This window comes from Rhipicephalus microplus, chromosome X (genome assembly GCF_043290135.1).
Source record: "Rhipicephalus microplus isolate Deutch F79 chromosome X, USDA_Rmic, whole genome shotgun sequence".
NCBI lineage: Eukaryota > Metazoa > Arthropoda > Arachnida > Ixodida > Ixodidae > Rhipicephalus > Rhipicephalus microplus.
This window is the reverse complement of record NC_134710.1, coordinates 198,405,270-198,422,280: the sequence shown is the minus strand read 5'-3', so window position 1 is coordinate 198,422,280 and position 17,011 is coordinate 198,405,270. Positions and strand designations below refer to the sequence as shown.

General features: G+C 44.0%; 1 protein-coding gene across 1 annotated transcript in view; it reads right to left on the bottom strand.

Moving 5' to 3' along the window:
• LOC142775925 (neuronal cell adhesion molecule-like) overlaps nt 1–17,011 on the bottom strand; it is a 935,753-nt gene that overhangs the window by 717,997 nt on the left and 200,745 nt on the right. The window contains exon 2 of the mRNA XM_075878461.1: nt 2,871–2,942. Within this exon, the coding sequence (XP_075734576.1) occupies nt 2,871–2,942 (72 nt within the window). The remainder of the gene's footprint in view (nt 1–2,870; nt 2,943–17,011) is intronic.

Sequence of the window (17,011 nt, the reverse complement as noted above, 5' to 3'; positions counted from 1 at the left end):
AGTTTGTTTTCTGTTGCAATGGTCATCGCCCTGATATTGTGCTGAATACCGTATTTGTGGCAGCAGCACCCACTTCCCTCAATAACTACGTGTCTATGAAGACAAATGTTGGAAATAGTACATATAAAACAGCCTAAACTTCGCAAATGAGGAACAGTTGCCCCACCATGGTGGTCTAGTGGCTAAGGTACTCGGCTGCTGACCCGCAGGTCGTGGGATCGAATACCGGCTGCCGTGGCTGCATTTCGAATGGAGACGGATATAATGTCGGCCCGTGTGCTCAGATTTGTGTGCACGTTGAAGAACCCCATGGTGGTCGAAATTTACGGAGCGCTCCACTACGGCGGCTCTCATAATCATACGGTGGTTTTGAGACGTTAAACCCCACATATCCACCAAATCAATCATTGCGTGCATGCATAAGTAAACAATGGATAAAATCTACCGTATTTATTTTGTCCATTTGTTGGTTCATCAAGTTTAGCTCTTATTGATCGACCACGCGTTCGATAGAGTCAATCTTTGGCTTTTTCGTGGAACAAATGGCTCGCAGGTGAGCCTCCTATTGCTTTAAAGTGCTGTAGATTACCTAAACCAGTGCCTTTTTTTTATTCAAAAGGCAGAATAAAGCTGGTAAGCTTGTGAAACTTGCCGCAAACACTTTATCTTTTAACACGAGACGGTTGTGGAAATAGATTCACAGCCTACCGTACGCGCGCTCGCTCGGGCAAGACGAGTGACGTCATGGCGGTAGTGAGCAGGTCTGATAATCTTCTAGGTGATATACGGGGGGGGGTTACTGCTCTTCGGCACGAGCAAACGTGGTGGGCGTACCCGATCTTCGCTGAAGGCGTCTGACAATCAAGCTAATTGACTTGTTGATTACAAACAAACTCGTTGATTTTGAGAAGGCCCAAGTTCAACTCGTAACTGTGAAGGTGTCGGTGTGACTGCGAAGCGTCTGCTGCAGTGAATAATGCTAAGCAGCAGCTTCTTTGCATATAAAATATTTGGTGAGCTAACACTACTTGTGCAAGGCTGGAGCCATAGAGGAGCTTGTGATAGCCTAGCTTCTTGCACCTTTTTAAATTGGTCGTCTACTTATGTGCGTGCTCGGCATCGAAGACCATGTATCAGCTCTGTTTTAATTTTAATTGTACTGATTTACTTAGACTTAACTGCTAATACAATGAGCTATTTTGTCTTCATAGATAAGGCTTTAATTAAAAAACCAATTGTCTGTGGTGCAATTACCCATGACATGATGAGTACGGGGTTATAAATGTAATCATAATTAGCATATTTCCACTTGTCATGATATTAGTAAGGGCAAATAGCATGGTCTTAGCACACTCAGGGTTGACATCCTGTTAATTAGCCCAGCTAGTTAGCTCATCACCAAAGCATGCAAGGTGATGAGCTAACTAGCTATGCTGATTAACACTATGTCAATTAGCATAGCTAGTTAGCTCATCACCTTGCATGCTTTAGTTAGCCCGGTTCTAGCTTTACATGGCTTCATTATTATAATGTTCTAAAGATGTCGCCTAATTACCTCGGTCCTATCATCACTTGAATCAGTTAGCTGGGTCATAATATGTCCCAGCCTAAATTGCCAAGTATACCGTCCAGCCAAATAACTATTTAGCGGGTCGCACGTGCAGGGGTACTAGCGGCCGATCACAACAAGGACGACGCGCACCGGCCGAGCAGCGTGCTAGATTGTACAGGATGACCATGATGATTAACACGTGGCCTCCGGTTTAGCTGCGGTCGCGATGTTGTAAGATGCTCAGTCGGTACTGATCTCATGGGCCATCGTGCTGATTATTCTAAAACAGACTTAGTGCAGGCATTAAAAGCTTCAAGATTAATTTTAACATCCCGTGCCTCTGAAAAGTACCGTGACAAAGTGCTTCCGACACTTTTATTGGATCGGTGCACTTCTGCACTTCGTGCAACGACAAACAAATGAAAGAAGATGCCTCTGGTTTGAAAAAAACGCCCAACTTAGTCGACCGTCCTTGACGTGATGACTGGCTCCGTCATAGCCAATGAAACGCAGCGCGCTGAGGGGTAGATTTGACTTTTTCGTACTCTTGGCTCGTTCTTAAGTGGGTATCGCCAGAGATCAGAAAAATGCCGAGTTTCGCGAAACTCGGCCATTCCTGCATAGCACCCATGATCAAAGTTTGCAAGTTTAACTAAACACAGTGAGTCGCTGACTACGTAAAAAGCCTTCCTCAGGTCACAGTAGTCTATGTCAACCTGTCCTAATAATAATTAATTTATTTGAGACATACTGCAGGGCCAGGTAAGTGCCCAAGCAGGAGGGGCATGAGAAATACAAATTATAAATACAAGAGGGAAACAACATTGTATGAAATGATAATATTAGTAATAATATAAATTGTTAATAATATTATTATTATTATTATTGTTGTTGTTGTTGTTGTTGTTGTTATTATTATTATTATGCTGATGACTTCAGAATAATTCAGCAAATTCATTCAGGTAACGACTGTCACTTTGCAGTCAGATTTGCGTTCTTTCGCAGCATGGTGCCCCGCTGCGGTGGTCTAGTGGCTAAGGTACTCAGATGCTGACCCGCAGGTCGCGGGATCAAATCCCGGCGGCGGCGGCTGCATTTCCGATGGAGGCAGAAATGTTGTAGGCCCGTGTGCTCAGATTTAGGTGCTCCTTAAAGAATCACAGGAGGTCAAAATTTCCTGAGTCCTCCCCTACGGCATCTCTCATAATAATATGGTGGTTTTCGAACGTTACATCCCTCATATCAACTAATCAACAAATCAATGCGCAAAAGCTATGACCCCAGACGTTAAGAAAACTAAGAATGACATATCTCTCACCTGGATACTTGAACTTGGGCGCTGATAAGATCCAGGAAGCTGACTGTTCTCCCACATAGTGCTCAGGTCCTTCTGTAAAATAAAATTAGGTCGTGAACTATTTGAGGTCATGCCATTTCTTCATAACACAAACAAAAACTCAACAAAGTTGTCACACTTTGGCAAGAACAAAAATATGTTGGCGTTACGATGAGCGAGAAAACTGTGGAGGCAAATATAGGACGGTAAGCAAATTTTATAATACAATAAAATAAAAAAGAGTTCTGTGTAGCTAGAGTTGGTGCGTACGGAGCAGAAAATAGTTGTTAGGGTTTAACGTCCGAAAACGAAGATGAATAAGAGACACGCCGCGTAGTGGAGGGCTCCAGAAATGTTGTCTACCTGAGGTTCTTTAAACGCATCTAAATATACGTATAAAGCATCAAGCATTTTCAACTTCACTAAAAAAAAAGGTAAAAATCTGTGACCTACGATTCAATCCTGCGACATCCCAGAGTAAGAAATAAAAAAATATAGTAGTAATACTAAAGAACGATGCACAAATAAAATAAAATGCAAAAAAATTTAAATTAAGAACAAAGTTTTGAGTACATTGTTACTGTAAGCACATACAGTTTTTATATTTTTTGCTTCAGTATATTGCCAAATGAAACAAAACGTTGAATGGCACTCAGATTTTGCATTAGGAAATATCGTATTATTCAGTAATTTTTGTAGTTAAAGCTCAGATTTGAACAAAATAATTTTTGATGAATTTACGTGTATTCTCTGCGTTCGTCAATTACCCATATGACCACACATTCATTGGATGCCGACTGATTTCACAGCCTATCTTATTTCCCCCCCAAAATATCAGCACGAGAAACTCAGTGTCGAAAAGGACCACTTTTAAATGCGAAACATTTCTTCGGTCACTGAACTTCGGTCACTCTGACCGTGCCTGCCTGCCTGCCTGCCTACCTGCCTGCCCGCCTGCCCACCTGCCCACCTGCCTGCCTGCCTGCCTCTTTGTCTGTGTCTGTCTGTCTGTCTGTCTGTCTGTCTGTCTGTCTGTCTGTCCGTCCGTCCGTCTGTCTGTCTGTCTGTCTGTCTCTCCGTCCGTCCGTCTGTCAGTCTGTCTGTCTCTCTTTCTGTCTACACCAAAATGTGTGTGGCATAGCATGACTGTATGAAAAGCATAAATAACTAGTCATGACATGAAAATCATGACATGTATGTCATGAATGTCTTGATTTACTAGTCAAGGTGTTGCTGCTTTTGCGGTGGTTTTCTCCACATGAGATATGGCAAAACTAGTATGGTGTGACATAACTGTATTGGCAGCATAAGTTACAGGACATAACATGAAAATCACGATACGCATGTAATGTAAGTCATGACTACGTGCCACGCTGATGGAGCACTCGAGCTCGTTTCACTAACTTCACATATATTAAATTTGGCACTACGAGACGCGAATAAATAATGAAGGAATATTACTAGTGAAAGCGTGAACATCATGACATGTGTGTCATGTAACAACATGAATACATACCACGCGCATGATGCATTCGCGGTAATTTCTCTAGCTTCAGATATACCAAACTTGGTATTACAAGGCCTCAATGGATGTCGAAGGTATATGACCTAGTGAAAACACGATAATTATGACATGCGCGTCATGTAAGAACATGACAACATACCACGCTCCTGATGTGCACGCAGCTGTTTTCTAGGTTTACATATACCAAATTTGACATTACGTGACGTAACTGGATGACAAAGGTATGCGACTGGTGCAAACATTATAATCATGACGTGCGTGTTATGTAGGAACATGACCACATACCACGCTCACGATGCACTCGCAGCCGTTTCACCATCTTCACATATACTAAATTTATTATTACGTGAAGAGAATGGACGGCGAAGGTAAATGACGAAGGACGGCGAAGGTTCTTGCGCGGAACATCAAATAAACTTTTTGTTCACTCTCTCCAGATGCAAGTCGTCTTTCGACAACATTCGCACTGTAACATGCAGATTTGCGGCCAATGTTTTTTATTGCAATAAGAATTATATGGACAATTTCGGTTCTTTTTGCCGTCGTCCTCGCCGGCCGTCGGAGCCGCTGACATTCGCGTATATGTATATGTATGTGTAGCGGCATATATACACATATGTATATATACATGGGAAAGGATGCGCTATCCTCCTCTTTCTGCGGAGCGAACATTGCCTTTCCGGCCAAGGTCGTGTGCTCGCGCTCTTATCTCAAGAGCGAACAAAAGGGGAAGTGGGGGGGGGGGGGGGGTGTTGCCACGCTATCAAGTCAACAATCAGCGCGCGGCTTGTGCCCACACAGCAGGCGGGAGCTTCTTAGCGCTGCACTCTCTACACAAAACAACGGTGCCAAAAGTGTACCTGGAGCGGCCATGTTCTCTTAGGCCAGCGTTTTGTGGAGTTACATGAGATCGGATCTAAATGAGTTCACTGCCAGCCTCACATCGTATAACATTGGAATTTGTCGCTATCACATTCATTGCTTTTTTGAGCGAAACTGATTTTGTGCAATCATGCCAGCCACAGTCGCGAGCTGCACTTTACAACATGTGGACAAATATACATTGCCACCATAAAATCTTCTTGAGACACAGCTAGGTATGCACTGGCTATGCCCATTTTGCAGGTTATGTACCATTTGCTTTCTTTAAGTCTGATACCCAGAGGAAGGTTCTGAAACGTGTGCTACTGCATGAAACTGCATGCGTGCCATGTAATTCTCTTCACTGTATCATCACCGTCTCATGTATTTACGGACTAAGACAAGTCGATACCGCAATCACCTTTATGCCCATGTCTACATGACTTACCGTCCATGCGCATTTTATTTCACCCGCATACGTCGGCGAACACCTTTGTGCGCATTTTGAAATTTCAGGCTACAAAAAAACAAGGTCTATGTATACTGATGCCCACTTATAAGTACGAGATCTTGCGCAGCCACTCCTGTCACGAGTGTTCAGCTGCCCCTCTTCAATGTATGTCCACGCATGCACAGAAGGTCGTTTTCTACGTTGCTTTGAGTCGAGCCATCACACTGGAAGGACTGTTTATAACAAACACGGAACAGGTCTTCACCTTTCATCATAGTAGAGAATATCCGGATCGCGCGTTGATTGATTGATTGATATGTAGGGTTCAACGTCCCAAAACCACCATATGATTATGAGAGATGTCTTAGTGGAGGGCTCCAGAAATGTGGACCACCTGGAGTTCTTTAACGTGCACCCAAATCTGAGCACAAGGGCCTACAGCATTTCCGCCTCCACCGGAAATGCAGCCGCCGCAGCCGGCATTTGAACCCGCGACCTGCGGGTCAGCAGCCGAGTACCTTAGCCACTAGACCACCGCGGCGGGGGGATCGCACGTTGTAAGACAAATTTCGCGTATTGGAAACTCGCCGACTTGATACAATCCCCACCAAGTGCTTCGCCATCCTCCAATTACCGCACGCATTGGCAATTTGCAGCATGAATGTACAATTGTTTGCCCTGGCATGCCTTCGATGTCTCGCACGATCATATCGTCTGTGAGGTACCTCTACGGTGCTTCACAGAAACTTGGATAGACAGCGGCGCCATACTGCCAGGATGCAAGAGCATGAGTCTTGCAAAACGGCAAAACCACCCAGCTGCTGAAGTCGCTATTTACGAACGCTTCGTTGGGATAATGCTTTTACCGCGCAGCGTTCTATACCAAATAAACTCACTGCCCCAGGTGACTTGTGTTGATGCATGTTCCGTCAAAACATCACACGGCTTCATCGGCTTCAGGTGACTTGAACGTGAATGCACTTCGATGTGAAAATAAGTGGCTTGTGTCGTTTCTGGTTGCCGAAATGGGACTTCACCTCCTCTCTGACGTCATACAGCCAACTACACGCAACAACACGTGGTTAGATACTGCTTTCTGAAAAAGTATTGCATCACGATTGCAGTATGCGTCATTGCCAACAAACTTCAGTGACCACAAGGTGGTTGACACTGTCATCTAGTGAACTGTGTTTCATTTATATTCACCGGTGTTTTTATTGACTACTATATTTTCTGCCTTCCTACACGTCATACACGTCATAAATACGTAATTTATTTCGCCATGTTGATCTTGCATTACTAATATTCCAAACACACTCGAGGTAGGGCGTCGGCACATATAGATTCGCTCTACATATAACAAAATGCTACCATCGGCGACACACCACGTATAGCCCTTAGTACCAGCATGCGCTGCCCACGAGATGCGCTTCTCAACAACGCCATCACTACGCACGAGCCTTGTTCTGGCCAACTACTGCGGCCGCACCGCAGGAAACTTAGTTACTTAGAAAGTGCATGTTTGCTACAATTATTGTTGCTCCCAAACATTCTAGCATTACTTCGTAAAACATGCAAATATGCTGCAATCGCATTCATTGCTTCGCCCTTCTGGCGAAGCTGCGACCTTTTTTCATGACCTGTATTTACGAAAAATAGGATGGCATGTGTGTACACTCCCATGTCTACCTGATTGATTGATTGAATAGTGGGGTTTAACGTCCCAAAACTACCATATGATTATGAGAGACGCCGTAGTGGAGGGCTCCGGAAATTTCGACCATCTGGGGTTCTTTAACGTGCACACAAATCTGAGTACACGGGCCTACAACATTTCCGCCTCCATCGGAAATGCAGCCGCCACAGGCGGGACAATGTCTACCTGACAGATTAAGTAAATTTAGGTGGCCTAATACATCCAATCCATCGGGAATTACATGCAGCTATATTCAAATAGTTGGTTGGCCGGGCAATGCTGAACAAGTTTTGAGAACAACACACAATTTAATTTATGCAAACCCGTGACTCATTAGTATTTTCTTCAAGTTCTATGCTACATATTCACTCAAGGGTTATGTCATGGTATAGCCGGCGCCTAACTCGTGTGTGAAAATCTACCTGTATATCACATGAATAAAAACATGGCGGGAAGAGAATCTATCACAGGTAACACCAATTTTTAGGAAAGATGCCTCGCCACCTACTTTTCTCACCTGTACCACAAACCAATATAAGTAGCCAGCAAGCCAAATACTGGTAAAGCCTCTGAACGAACACCTTCCGTATATACGAAGAATACTCGCATGCACAACAGGGATGCGCCTGTGGTGTAGAAATCACACAGCCACACTTGCACATATGGCTTACCAATGTACCGACAGCTAGCCAATGCAGTATCTAGATGGTTGCATTCAGGACAAACACTCACAACCTGTTCTTTGGATACGCGGCTTTCTGAGCTGACACTGCGGAGCCAACTGGTGACCTTGACCAGGCCCGGCGAGGTGCCGCGTCCAATGGGGCTTCACAACAAAGCTCTGCGTGGGAAAAACCCAGACTTTCATATAAAATAAACTTTATTTTCTCTCTTTCGCTAGTAGAAGATACCATATTTCACCTACTACCCCATTCTCTCGACTCTTAATCTTAATCTTAATCATTATTCTCCGATCGATCTCATTAGTCTCTCGACCATTATTCGTGAGTTTTTACTAGATTGATCCCATTGATAAGCACTCTAATTATGGCCCCGCCGGGGTGGTGTAGTGGCTAAGACACTCGGCTGCTAACCCGCAGGTCGCGGGATCAAATTCCGGCTGCGGTGGCTGCATTTTCGGTGAAAGCAAAATACTGTAGGCCCGTGTGCTCAGATTTGGGTGCACGTTAAAGAAATCCAGGTCGTCGAAATTGCCGCAGCCCTCCACTACGGCGTCTCTCATAATCATATGATGGTTTTGGGACGTTAAACCACACATATCAATCAATCAATCAATCAATCAATCAATCAATCAGCATTCTAATTGTGCCACAGCCTTTTTTTACGTATTCTTTTCGGAAACGCATATTAATTCCTAGTTGAACAGTAAATAGCATACTTCATTTACAATGTGATCGATGATCCAGCACTAAGCTTTATGTCACACTGCTCTTCCATCGGCTGCGTTCAAGAATATCGGCGTGTTATTTTCGGCTGCTCAGGTGAAAGGCACTTTTCACGAGAGAATGTGCTTGGACTCTTTCCATGTGCTCAAAGTACTTTCACCATCATAACGCGTCAAAAGCGCTCAGTAACTTCTTAAACTGAAAATGACCGTCTATACGAGTGCCAGAACTCAAATCCATAGAGGTATTGCCTACTGCACGTCAACTTACGATTAACGCATTTGGTGTAAGCATACAAAGGACAACGCCACGCTTATGCTCTGTGTCTTTTTTTATTATTAGTGAAGCTGTTAAGCACTAGCAAATGAGTAAGAAAATGAAGGCTGCTAGAAACTGTCACCATCCCGAACGGGCATGTGGCTCAGAACTTGAATAAGTCCCCCTATTCACCGCTGTTCCCCTGAAAATGGAAAAGACTACAGTTACCCCAACATTAGGCAACGGGAAAGGAACTGGGGACCGTGAGAGGACCACGAAGTCATGAAAGGCTTATGCCAACGACGACGGGCCCGTAGATCTACGAGCAATTCGAACAGCTGGTTTCAGCGCGAGTTTCTATCTCTAGAGTTTGGACCTCCGTGTCATTCTGTGACTGTGTGGGGTTTAACTCAAACCTCTCTCCACTTAGAAACAACCTCGCATCACATACCTAAGGCCTAGCAATTACCTGGAAGTAACCTATAATTAACCCTCATCAGCAGCTCAGCCCTGGAATATAGATTGGTCTTCAGAATCACCCAGTATTGCTTTTAAGGCTTGCGTGGCATTGTGCTCTGTGCAAGCTTCGACAATTATTTTAATATAAAATAACAATACTCAGTCTTAAAGTGCAGCTTAGCAAATCAGCTTATAATTTGGTTTGTTATTATTTATGTCAAGCCTCGACCGACTTCAAAAAACAGAACAATGTTTACGTTTGTTTGCAAGTTGGCAACATTATGAATGGCCGTGAAGCTGTTGGCGTCACATGCTGTGGTTTCGTAGATTTTCGCAACAATGACTGATGGATATCGTCGACTCTACAACGTTTTGTTTTTTCGCATAGCTTCGTCGTCCTAGCTTGTTCATAATAATGTGTACACATACCTGCCTTTGCTTACTATTGGCATGCTTGTTTGTGCTCAAGAAGATGGGCTGACGCAATCTCTTAACTTGTTTTTGTGAACTGTGGGAGTTGCAGTGCGCAGTGCTGAAGAACTTGGAGGAATATGCCTTTGGATTACGGCGCGGTATGCGTTTTCCTTTATGTCAATATTTTTTTGTTCGTTGCGGCGAAACTACGTTCAGAAAGGCCCTCTCAAGATTTCTTCGCTGTCATCGCAGTTGCCCTGTAGAGCCCCATTGGAGTTTAACGCCTTGAACCAGAAGGCGCAGATTGGGCGGCATAAAAATGCTAATCAAGACTCCACGCGGTCCTCGACATCATGGCGAAAAAGCTTAAGCAAGAATCCGTATACGTCGGCGGTGGGATGGCTCGGAAGCAGATATAAAAGTAAAAACCGTGCGAACGACAGCGGAAAAGACGTGAGCAAAGAAGGGGAGCCCTACCGTGGAATGCGCTCACTTATTCAAGCGCTTAGCTCGTGTGAACTTCATTTATGCCTTTCAGTTTCTGGAAGTCCTCCAGTTTCAATTTCCCTTCACCATGGGTTGGCTTTTCACTCTACACTTGCTGTATAGTGAAGTCTTAGGTCATTTAAAAGTGAGCAGGAAGGCAGTACGCCGCTAAGTTGTGCCAAAAGGAAAAGAAAAAAAGTGGAAATGGCTGAAATTCTTGTGGAGATCTAAAGCTATGGTGAATATCTTTTCACGTGACTCGTCAAAATGAGACGCTCTACAATTTTTTGTTTCACGAATTGCTATTAGGAGCGACGAAACTTCATTGAATTATCACCGCATTGTGTGTCAGCCAGCAGAGTAATCTTCCTGCAAAGGGCGATAGAGACAGGGGCTGATGAGGCCGCTATGCGGAAGATACAAATGACGGCAAAACTAAAGTTGGGTCGTGGGCATATATAGATTCAAGTAATTTGGCAGTAAGTTATGAAACAGACGTATTTAGAAGCAGGAATGAAGGCTCTATGCAACACTCGAAAGCACCTTGAGGTGATGGTCTTAAGTGAAAGAGTATTTGCCAAACAATATTTAGTATATGTGCGTAGTAGGAGTGAACAATGCAGAAGAGCGGCTATGTGAAAGTGAGTGGAAAGCTAGAGAGCACGGAAAACCTTTTTGAGCACGAAGTGCCAATTTGAATAATTTAAACTTCTTCATGAATGTCTAGTGTTCCACCTTTGACGTCGAACAAATGACGGACAACTTAATGAAAGCAACAAGTAAGGAAGCCAAGGATTGTATGGGGGACATTCATTGTAGTTTTGCACTGTACAGTTGTAACTTTTATATAAATGTGAGAAATTAGTCTTGGAGCCGACTGTTTACCGCTGGTAGTGGCCAAATATACAATCTTCGAATAACGCTGCTTTATTGTCTGTCAGTTTCATTAAGTTGCGTCAAAAAACAAAATGTATCCTTGATTCCATTTTTTTATTCATAGCGGCAAACGCCAAAGCTCTTCCTTTAAAAAAAAACAATTAAACACAGCCTTTTTCGAAATAACGTTCGACGAAGCCGCAATACCGTAAAGATTAGCAGCCTATGGCCGCCACGGTGAATGATTGAATTTCCGGAGCCCTCCAGTATATAAGGCGTCTCTCATAATCTTATGGTTGTTTCGAGACATTAAACCCTACATATCAATCAATAGTTAATGACTAGTCCTGTGTGTTTGTCCAGACATGCATTGCATACCACCTGGATCACACAAAATGTTCGCATTGAAATGAAACATTTCACGTACATAAGTATTTTCTCTCACTCGAGCTCTTCATTCTTGAGTGTTTGAATGCGAAGCATCTTTGAGCGAACTGCGGCGACGGGCGTATCTATCTATCTATCTATCTATCTATCTATCTATCTATCTATCTATCTATCTATCTATCTATCTATCTATCTATCTATCTATCTAACGAACTATCTATCTATGTATCTATCTATGTATCTATGTATCTATCTATGTATCTATGTATCTATTTATGTATCTATGTATTTATCTAGCCGCCTACAACTTTTAGCTCTCCTGGCGGTTTCGATAAAGGTATTGATACCGAAATCGGTATGACATAGCATGACTGTATGGCGAGTTTAATTGGCTAGTCATAACGTGGAAATTATGACATGTGTGTCATGAATGTCATGATCTAAACTTCATGGTCTTGCTGCTCTTGCAGTGGCTTTGTTCACATGAAATTTTGCAAAACTGCTATGGCATGACATGACTGCATGGCGAACACTAATGACCAACCATAACGTAGAAATTATGAGATTCATGTCATGTAAGTTATGACTACACACCACGCTCATGGTGCGCTCACGGTCATTGCGCTAGCTTCACGTATACCAAATTTAGTATTACGGGACGTAAATGGATGACAAATGTATGTGACTAGTGAAAACATTATAATCTTCAGACGTGTGCCATGTAAGAACATGACAACATGCTACTCTCTTGGTGCGCTCTTGGTCATTTCGCTAAGTTCATATATGCCCAATTCGGTGTTACGTGACTTCAATGAATAAAGGAGGTATACGATTGGTGCAAACATGATAATCATGACATGCGTGTCATGTAAAAACATGATAACATACCCCGCTCACGATGCAGTTAAGCCGTTAGGCCACTTCGCGTACACCAAATTTGGTATTACGTAACGTGAATGGACGACGAAGGTAAATGACATGTCCGAACATAATATTCATGGCATGCGTTACATGTAAAACAAGACTACATGCTACGATCATAGCATGCTCGCAGCCGTTTCACTAGCTTCACGTATACCAAGTTTATTACCACCTGACGCGGATAGGCGACGACGGTAAATGACATGTCCAAACACGATAATCAAGATATGCATGCCAAATAAAACATGACTAAATGCTACGCTCATAGCATGCTCGCAGACGTTTCACAAGCTTCCCATATACAAATTTGGTATTAAGTGACGTGAATGAACGAGAAAGGTAAATGACACGTCCTATCCTGATATAAATGATAGGCGTGTCATGTAAAACTTGACTGCATGCTACGCTCAAAGCGCACTAGTGGCCATTTTGCTAGCTCCACATATACCAAACTTAATATCACGAGACCTGAATTGACGACTAAGGTATGTCACACGTCCAAACAAAATCACTACATGGAAGTCATGTACAGCCTAATTTACGTCCGCCTCTTGACGTTGTGCTGATTTCAAAGTGACAACTAGAGTTTTTTTATACCATACCATACTATACAAACCTTCCTCACTCGCGCTTCGCATATAATCGATTCCCAGTGTACGTGGGATCTGTCAATTTTTTTTATTTGTTTTCATGCGCAATGACGGATGAGCCCACTGTTGCTGGAACAAAAACGGGGCTTATCGAATGTTGCTGGTATTTACGCGATGCGTTCATTGTGCAAACGGTACACAAACAAGATTTTATAGCGATTAACAAGCAGTACTAGTGATTCGTTTAGCGTGTTGATTGTTGTGTTTGCAAAATGGGTCTATTCTAACCGAACGCGTAAGTTATATTTTTTGGTTTGCCTATGTAGTGCTTGCAAGAGGTAATGTTTGCGCTTTTCTTTTTAGACTACCTGCCTACATTGAAAACTGTAATACGTAGGCTTAACCATCAACATTGAAAAAGCAGCTTAAGAAACCGCAAACTCAACTGCGTAAAGTTTCTCGCAGCAAATATTATCGAAATTTCGTGCAATGATCAAGCACGTGAAGTTTGGGAAAACATCTCTCACTCTCATATTAAGGGATTAGGTTTGTCGGTATGGAAAATAATTGTTATCTCTATTTATTCAAACGTAATGTACTTATGAAGCTGATAAATCATCGAAAAGCAAACAAGTTTTCACACTTTAAAAAATTCTTTACTTTAACACATTTTCAGTGGCTGATTGACATGGCCATGCAAATGCCACTCAGTATGCAATCTTTCCAGCCCCATTGTAGTCTTTGCAAGGCTGCTTTCTTTTTCTTTAAATATACTTCGGTGCACTTCAGGTGATGAACTGAAACGCAGCCGAAAACAATCACAAAGTGTCATGCACAGTCTCACACTTTGTAAACACTTATGGTCGAAGGACAAAACACAAAAAGAAACTAGAACAGAACGATGATGTCGGCAGTCTTGACAGGTAGCTTCTAACAAAGAAACGAACCCCTCTAATCACACTCCCTCTGTAGGACTGAGGTAAGAAGTGGTTATGCGGCAGTTTTCGGTTTACTATTATGCAGTTTGTGCAGTATGTTTGGGGAGGCATGCCAGCTGCTGCGCTTCATTTGCTCCGGCTCCCCACATTGCTTTGACGGCACTCATTCAAAGTGTTCGACCGAGTTAGCCCTGACCGCACACCCACTGTGGCGCCTGCATTGCACACCGCGATGTGCTGCAGTGCCTGAGACTACCGAGCGTTTCCAGTTCCTGTTAACTCAAGACAAAGAAACCAACCCCCGCATGGGCGACGAAGGGGTAGAGATTGAAACACCGTTGTGACGCTTTCCCCCGACTGCCTCCCGGCACTTACGGCTTGCGCATGAATGGGTTGTCTTTGGGAACCCTTGTATCGGTTCGGTAGTGGTCCAGCCGCATGATGTTCCCGCGCTTACAAAACACCGCCGTTTTAAGGCGGCCGCGTTGCGATACCGTGTGATCACCGTCAACCTTCAGCCACGGTCCTGCTTGCTTGTGATAGCTCGTGGAAGCTGTCCGGCTTGCGACACTTGAAAGCTTGGCCTACGCCGCAGTGAACGGGCGCCCAGTCGGCGCCTTTCGTGAGTGTTGTCGCATTGGCATGATTCCCTCTATTTCCGCGCTAATCCGTTCAAACGAGCTTGATAGTGGAACCACGACCGGAGAGCCAGTGGTTCCACTTACAACGCACCGGACCGGGTACAGGCGGATTACTGCCTCGTCGGCAATAAGCTGACGTCTTACCAGAGGTATCTTTGTTATGGCCACAAATATCAGTACACGTAGCTTTAGGTTTAGATGTTTGTGCGCCGCTGAGCTTGCTCTTGCCTTTATCGTTTTTTCTAGTTTTGCTTCATTTGCATTTTGGTTGTTGTGTTGTTTGGGGAGAGGGCACGAGCCCTAACGGGCACGAAGGTGGTGCCCTTGTGGTGAATGTCAGGGGCAAAGCTCCTTAAGGAATCACCCGATCGTTTTCTTTAGTAAGCACCTCTCCTTGATTATTGTAACAGCCATAGAGTGTGCTACTTGTACTATATAACGAATGCATATACACTGAAAAATGCAAATGATCCGACACTATAGGCCGTTACTTGTAAAAAAGATAATATTGAAAGGTAAGTTTTATAAAATTAGCATTTACGGCACATGTACTGAAGAAAAAAGAGAGGAAGGCGGCTTTGTGACTACGATCGCGTGTTGTTCGGCATCGCCGTACGCCAGATGGCGCTCAAGAGTTAAATAATAGTGCCGTTTCGGCGCATGGGTGTTTAGAGGGTCGGTGGATGCACGAGGCTGCTGAGCGGCGTGTGCGCAGGGCGGCGGCGGCTCGTGTTCGAAGAAGGAACCCCAATGTGTGGAAGCGCGAGGCGAAGTGTGCCGTGAAGCCGCACGGCGGGGTTGACAAGATCCCGATGTACGAGCGCGGGAGGCTGAAGCAGCGAGGCAGCGCGGCCAGGCTACACGAGAAGCTGTACCTGGCGCCGAATCTTCCAATCGAAGACGTCAAAAGGTTCATCGACCAGGACATGGCCATAAACGAAAGGTCAAGACCGTTCCTGCTCGTCGGTGACTTCAAGTTTGACGTATCAGACCTGAACAAACATTGGTTGATACAATACATGACGAGCAGGTACGAACTCGGGTGCATATTCTTCGATTACCCCGATAACAAGACGACCATCAGGGGAACGTGCATCAACGCTGTGTTTGAAAACTTTCTCGTACAACCAGTGCAAGAACCACTTTCGGGTCATTTCACCGATCATGAGGTCGTCATAATGAATGTAAAAGAAAAACGAGAAGTAATAAACGACATTCTTAATAAACATTGTTTAGAGGCATTTTACTCACGAGTTTCCTTTGCGGTGTGAGGCGAGGTATCTTAAATAGCAATAGCTTCGCCCCACTCTTCATTGTTCAAACCGTAGATATGCCGTCGACTTTTGATTGACCAAGTGTATGGTTCTATCAGTGGACAAACAGGCAATGGTTGGGCGACCGTTGTGTAAGGGCCGAGACCCAAAGGAATAAGAAGAGGCCCCGGAGTTCCGCCAGGCGTTTTGAACTGGGCTTACGGTGATAGCACCATCGGCTTCACCTCGTCCTCAAGCGACCATCAATAGATCTGGCTCCCATCTCTTGCCAGCACCTTCAAACTCAATTTCAGACGTACTCTTGTTTCTATATCGAGTTTGACATCGAAACACTAAAGCACTTAAATAACCCTTTTATGTGGCCTCTCAGATGCCTCTTCAAGCCTTTTCGTGGGGTGCTGCATGATGAAAGGTTTCATCCCTCTGAGCTAGTGCATAAAGTCGAAAGTTCCGTGAAAGGTAAGAATTCTCTACCAGAATGCTCGTGGTCTTCGTACCGAGACAAACAAGTCTTTCTTCAGTGTTCTTTCGTCTTCCTATTATCACTATTTCTGAAACCTGACTGGGCCCTGAAATGCCTCATCTGACTTCTTCCCCCCGAGCTTCACCACTTTCAGCAGCAACTGATATTTCTGGGCAACCAAACAGAAAAGCATTGGCGTGTTGAATGCCATTGGCAGTTCACTCAAATGTGTTAGACGGAAAGATCTGGAATCTTTCGAAGAATGAATCTGCTTAAAAATCGGCCACGAGCACTGGGGAATATTGTTGACTGAATGTTTCTATTTACCACCCCCCATTTTCATTGTTTTGTCTCATGACGCCATGTCTTCCATTAAACACGTGATTTTGTCGCATAGTTTCCGCAGTATTATTATTCTTGGCGACTTCAATGGGCCTCAAATTGACAAGAGCACGCGTAACTTTTCTCGTTATAATC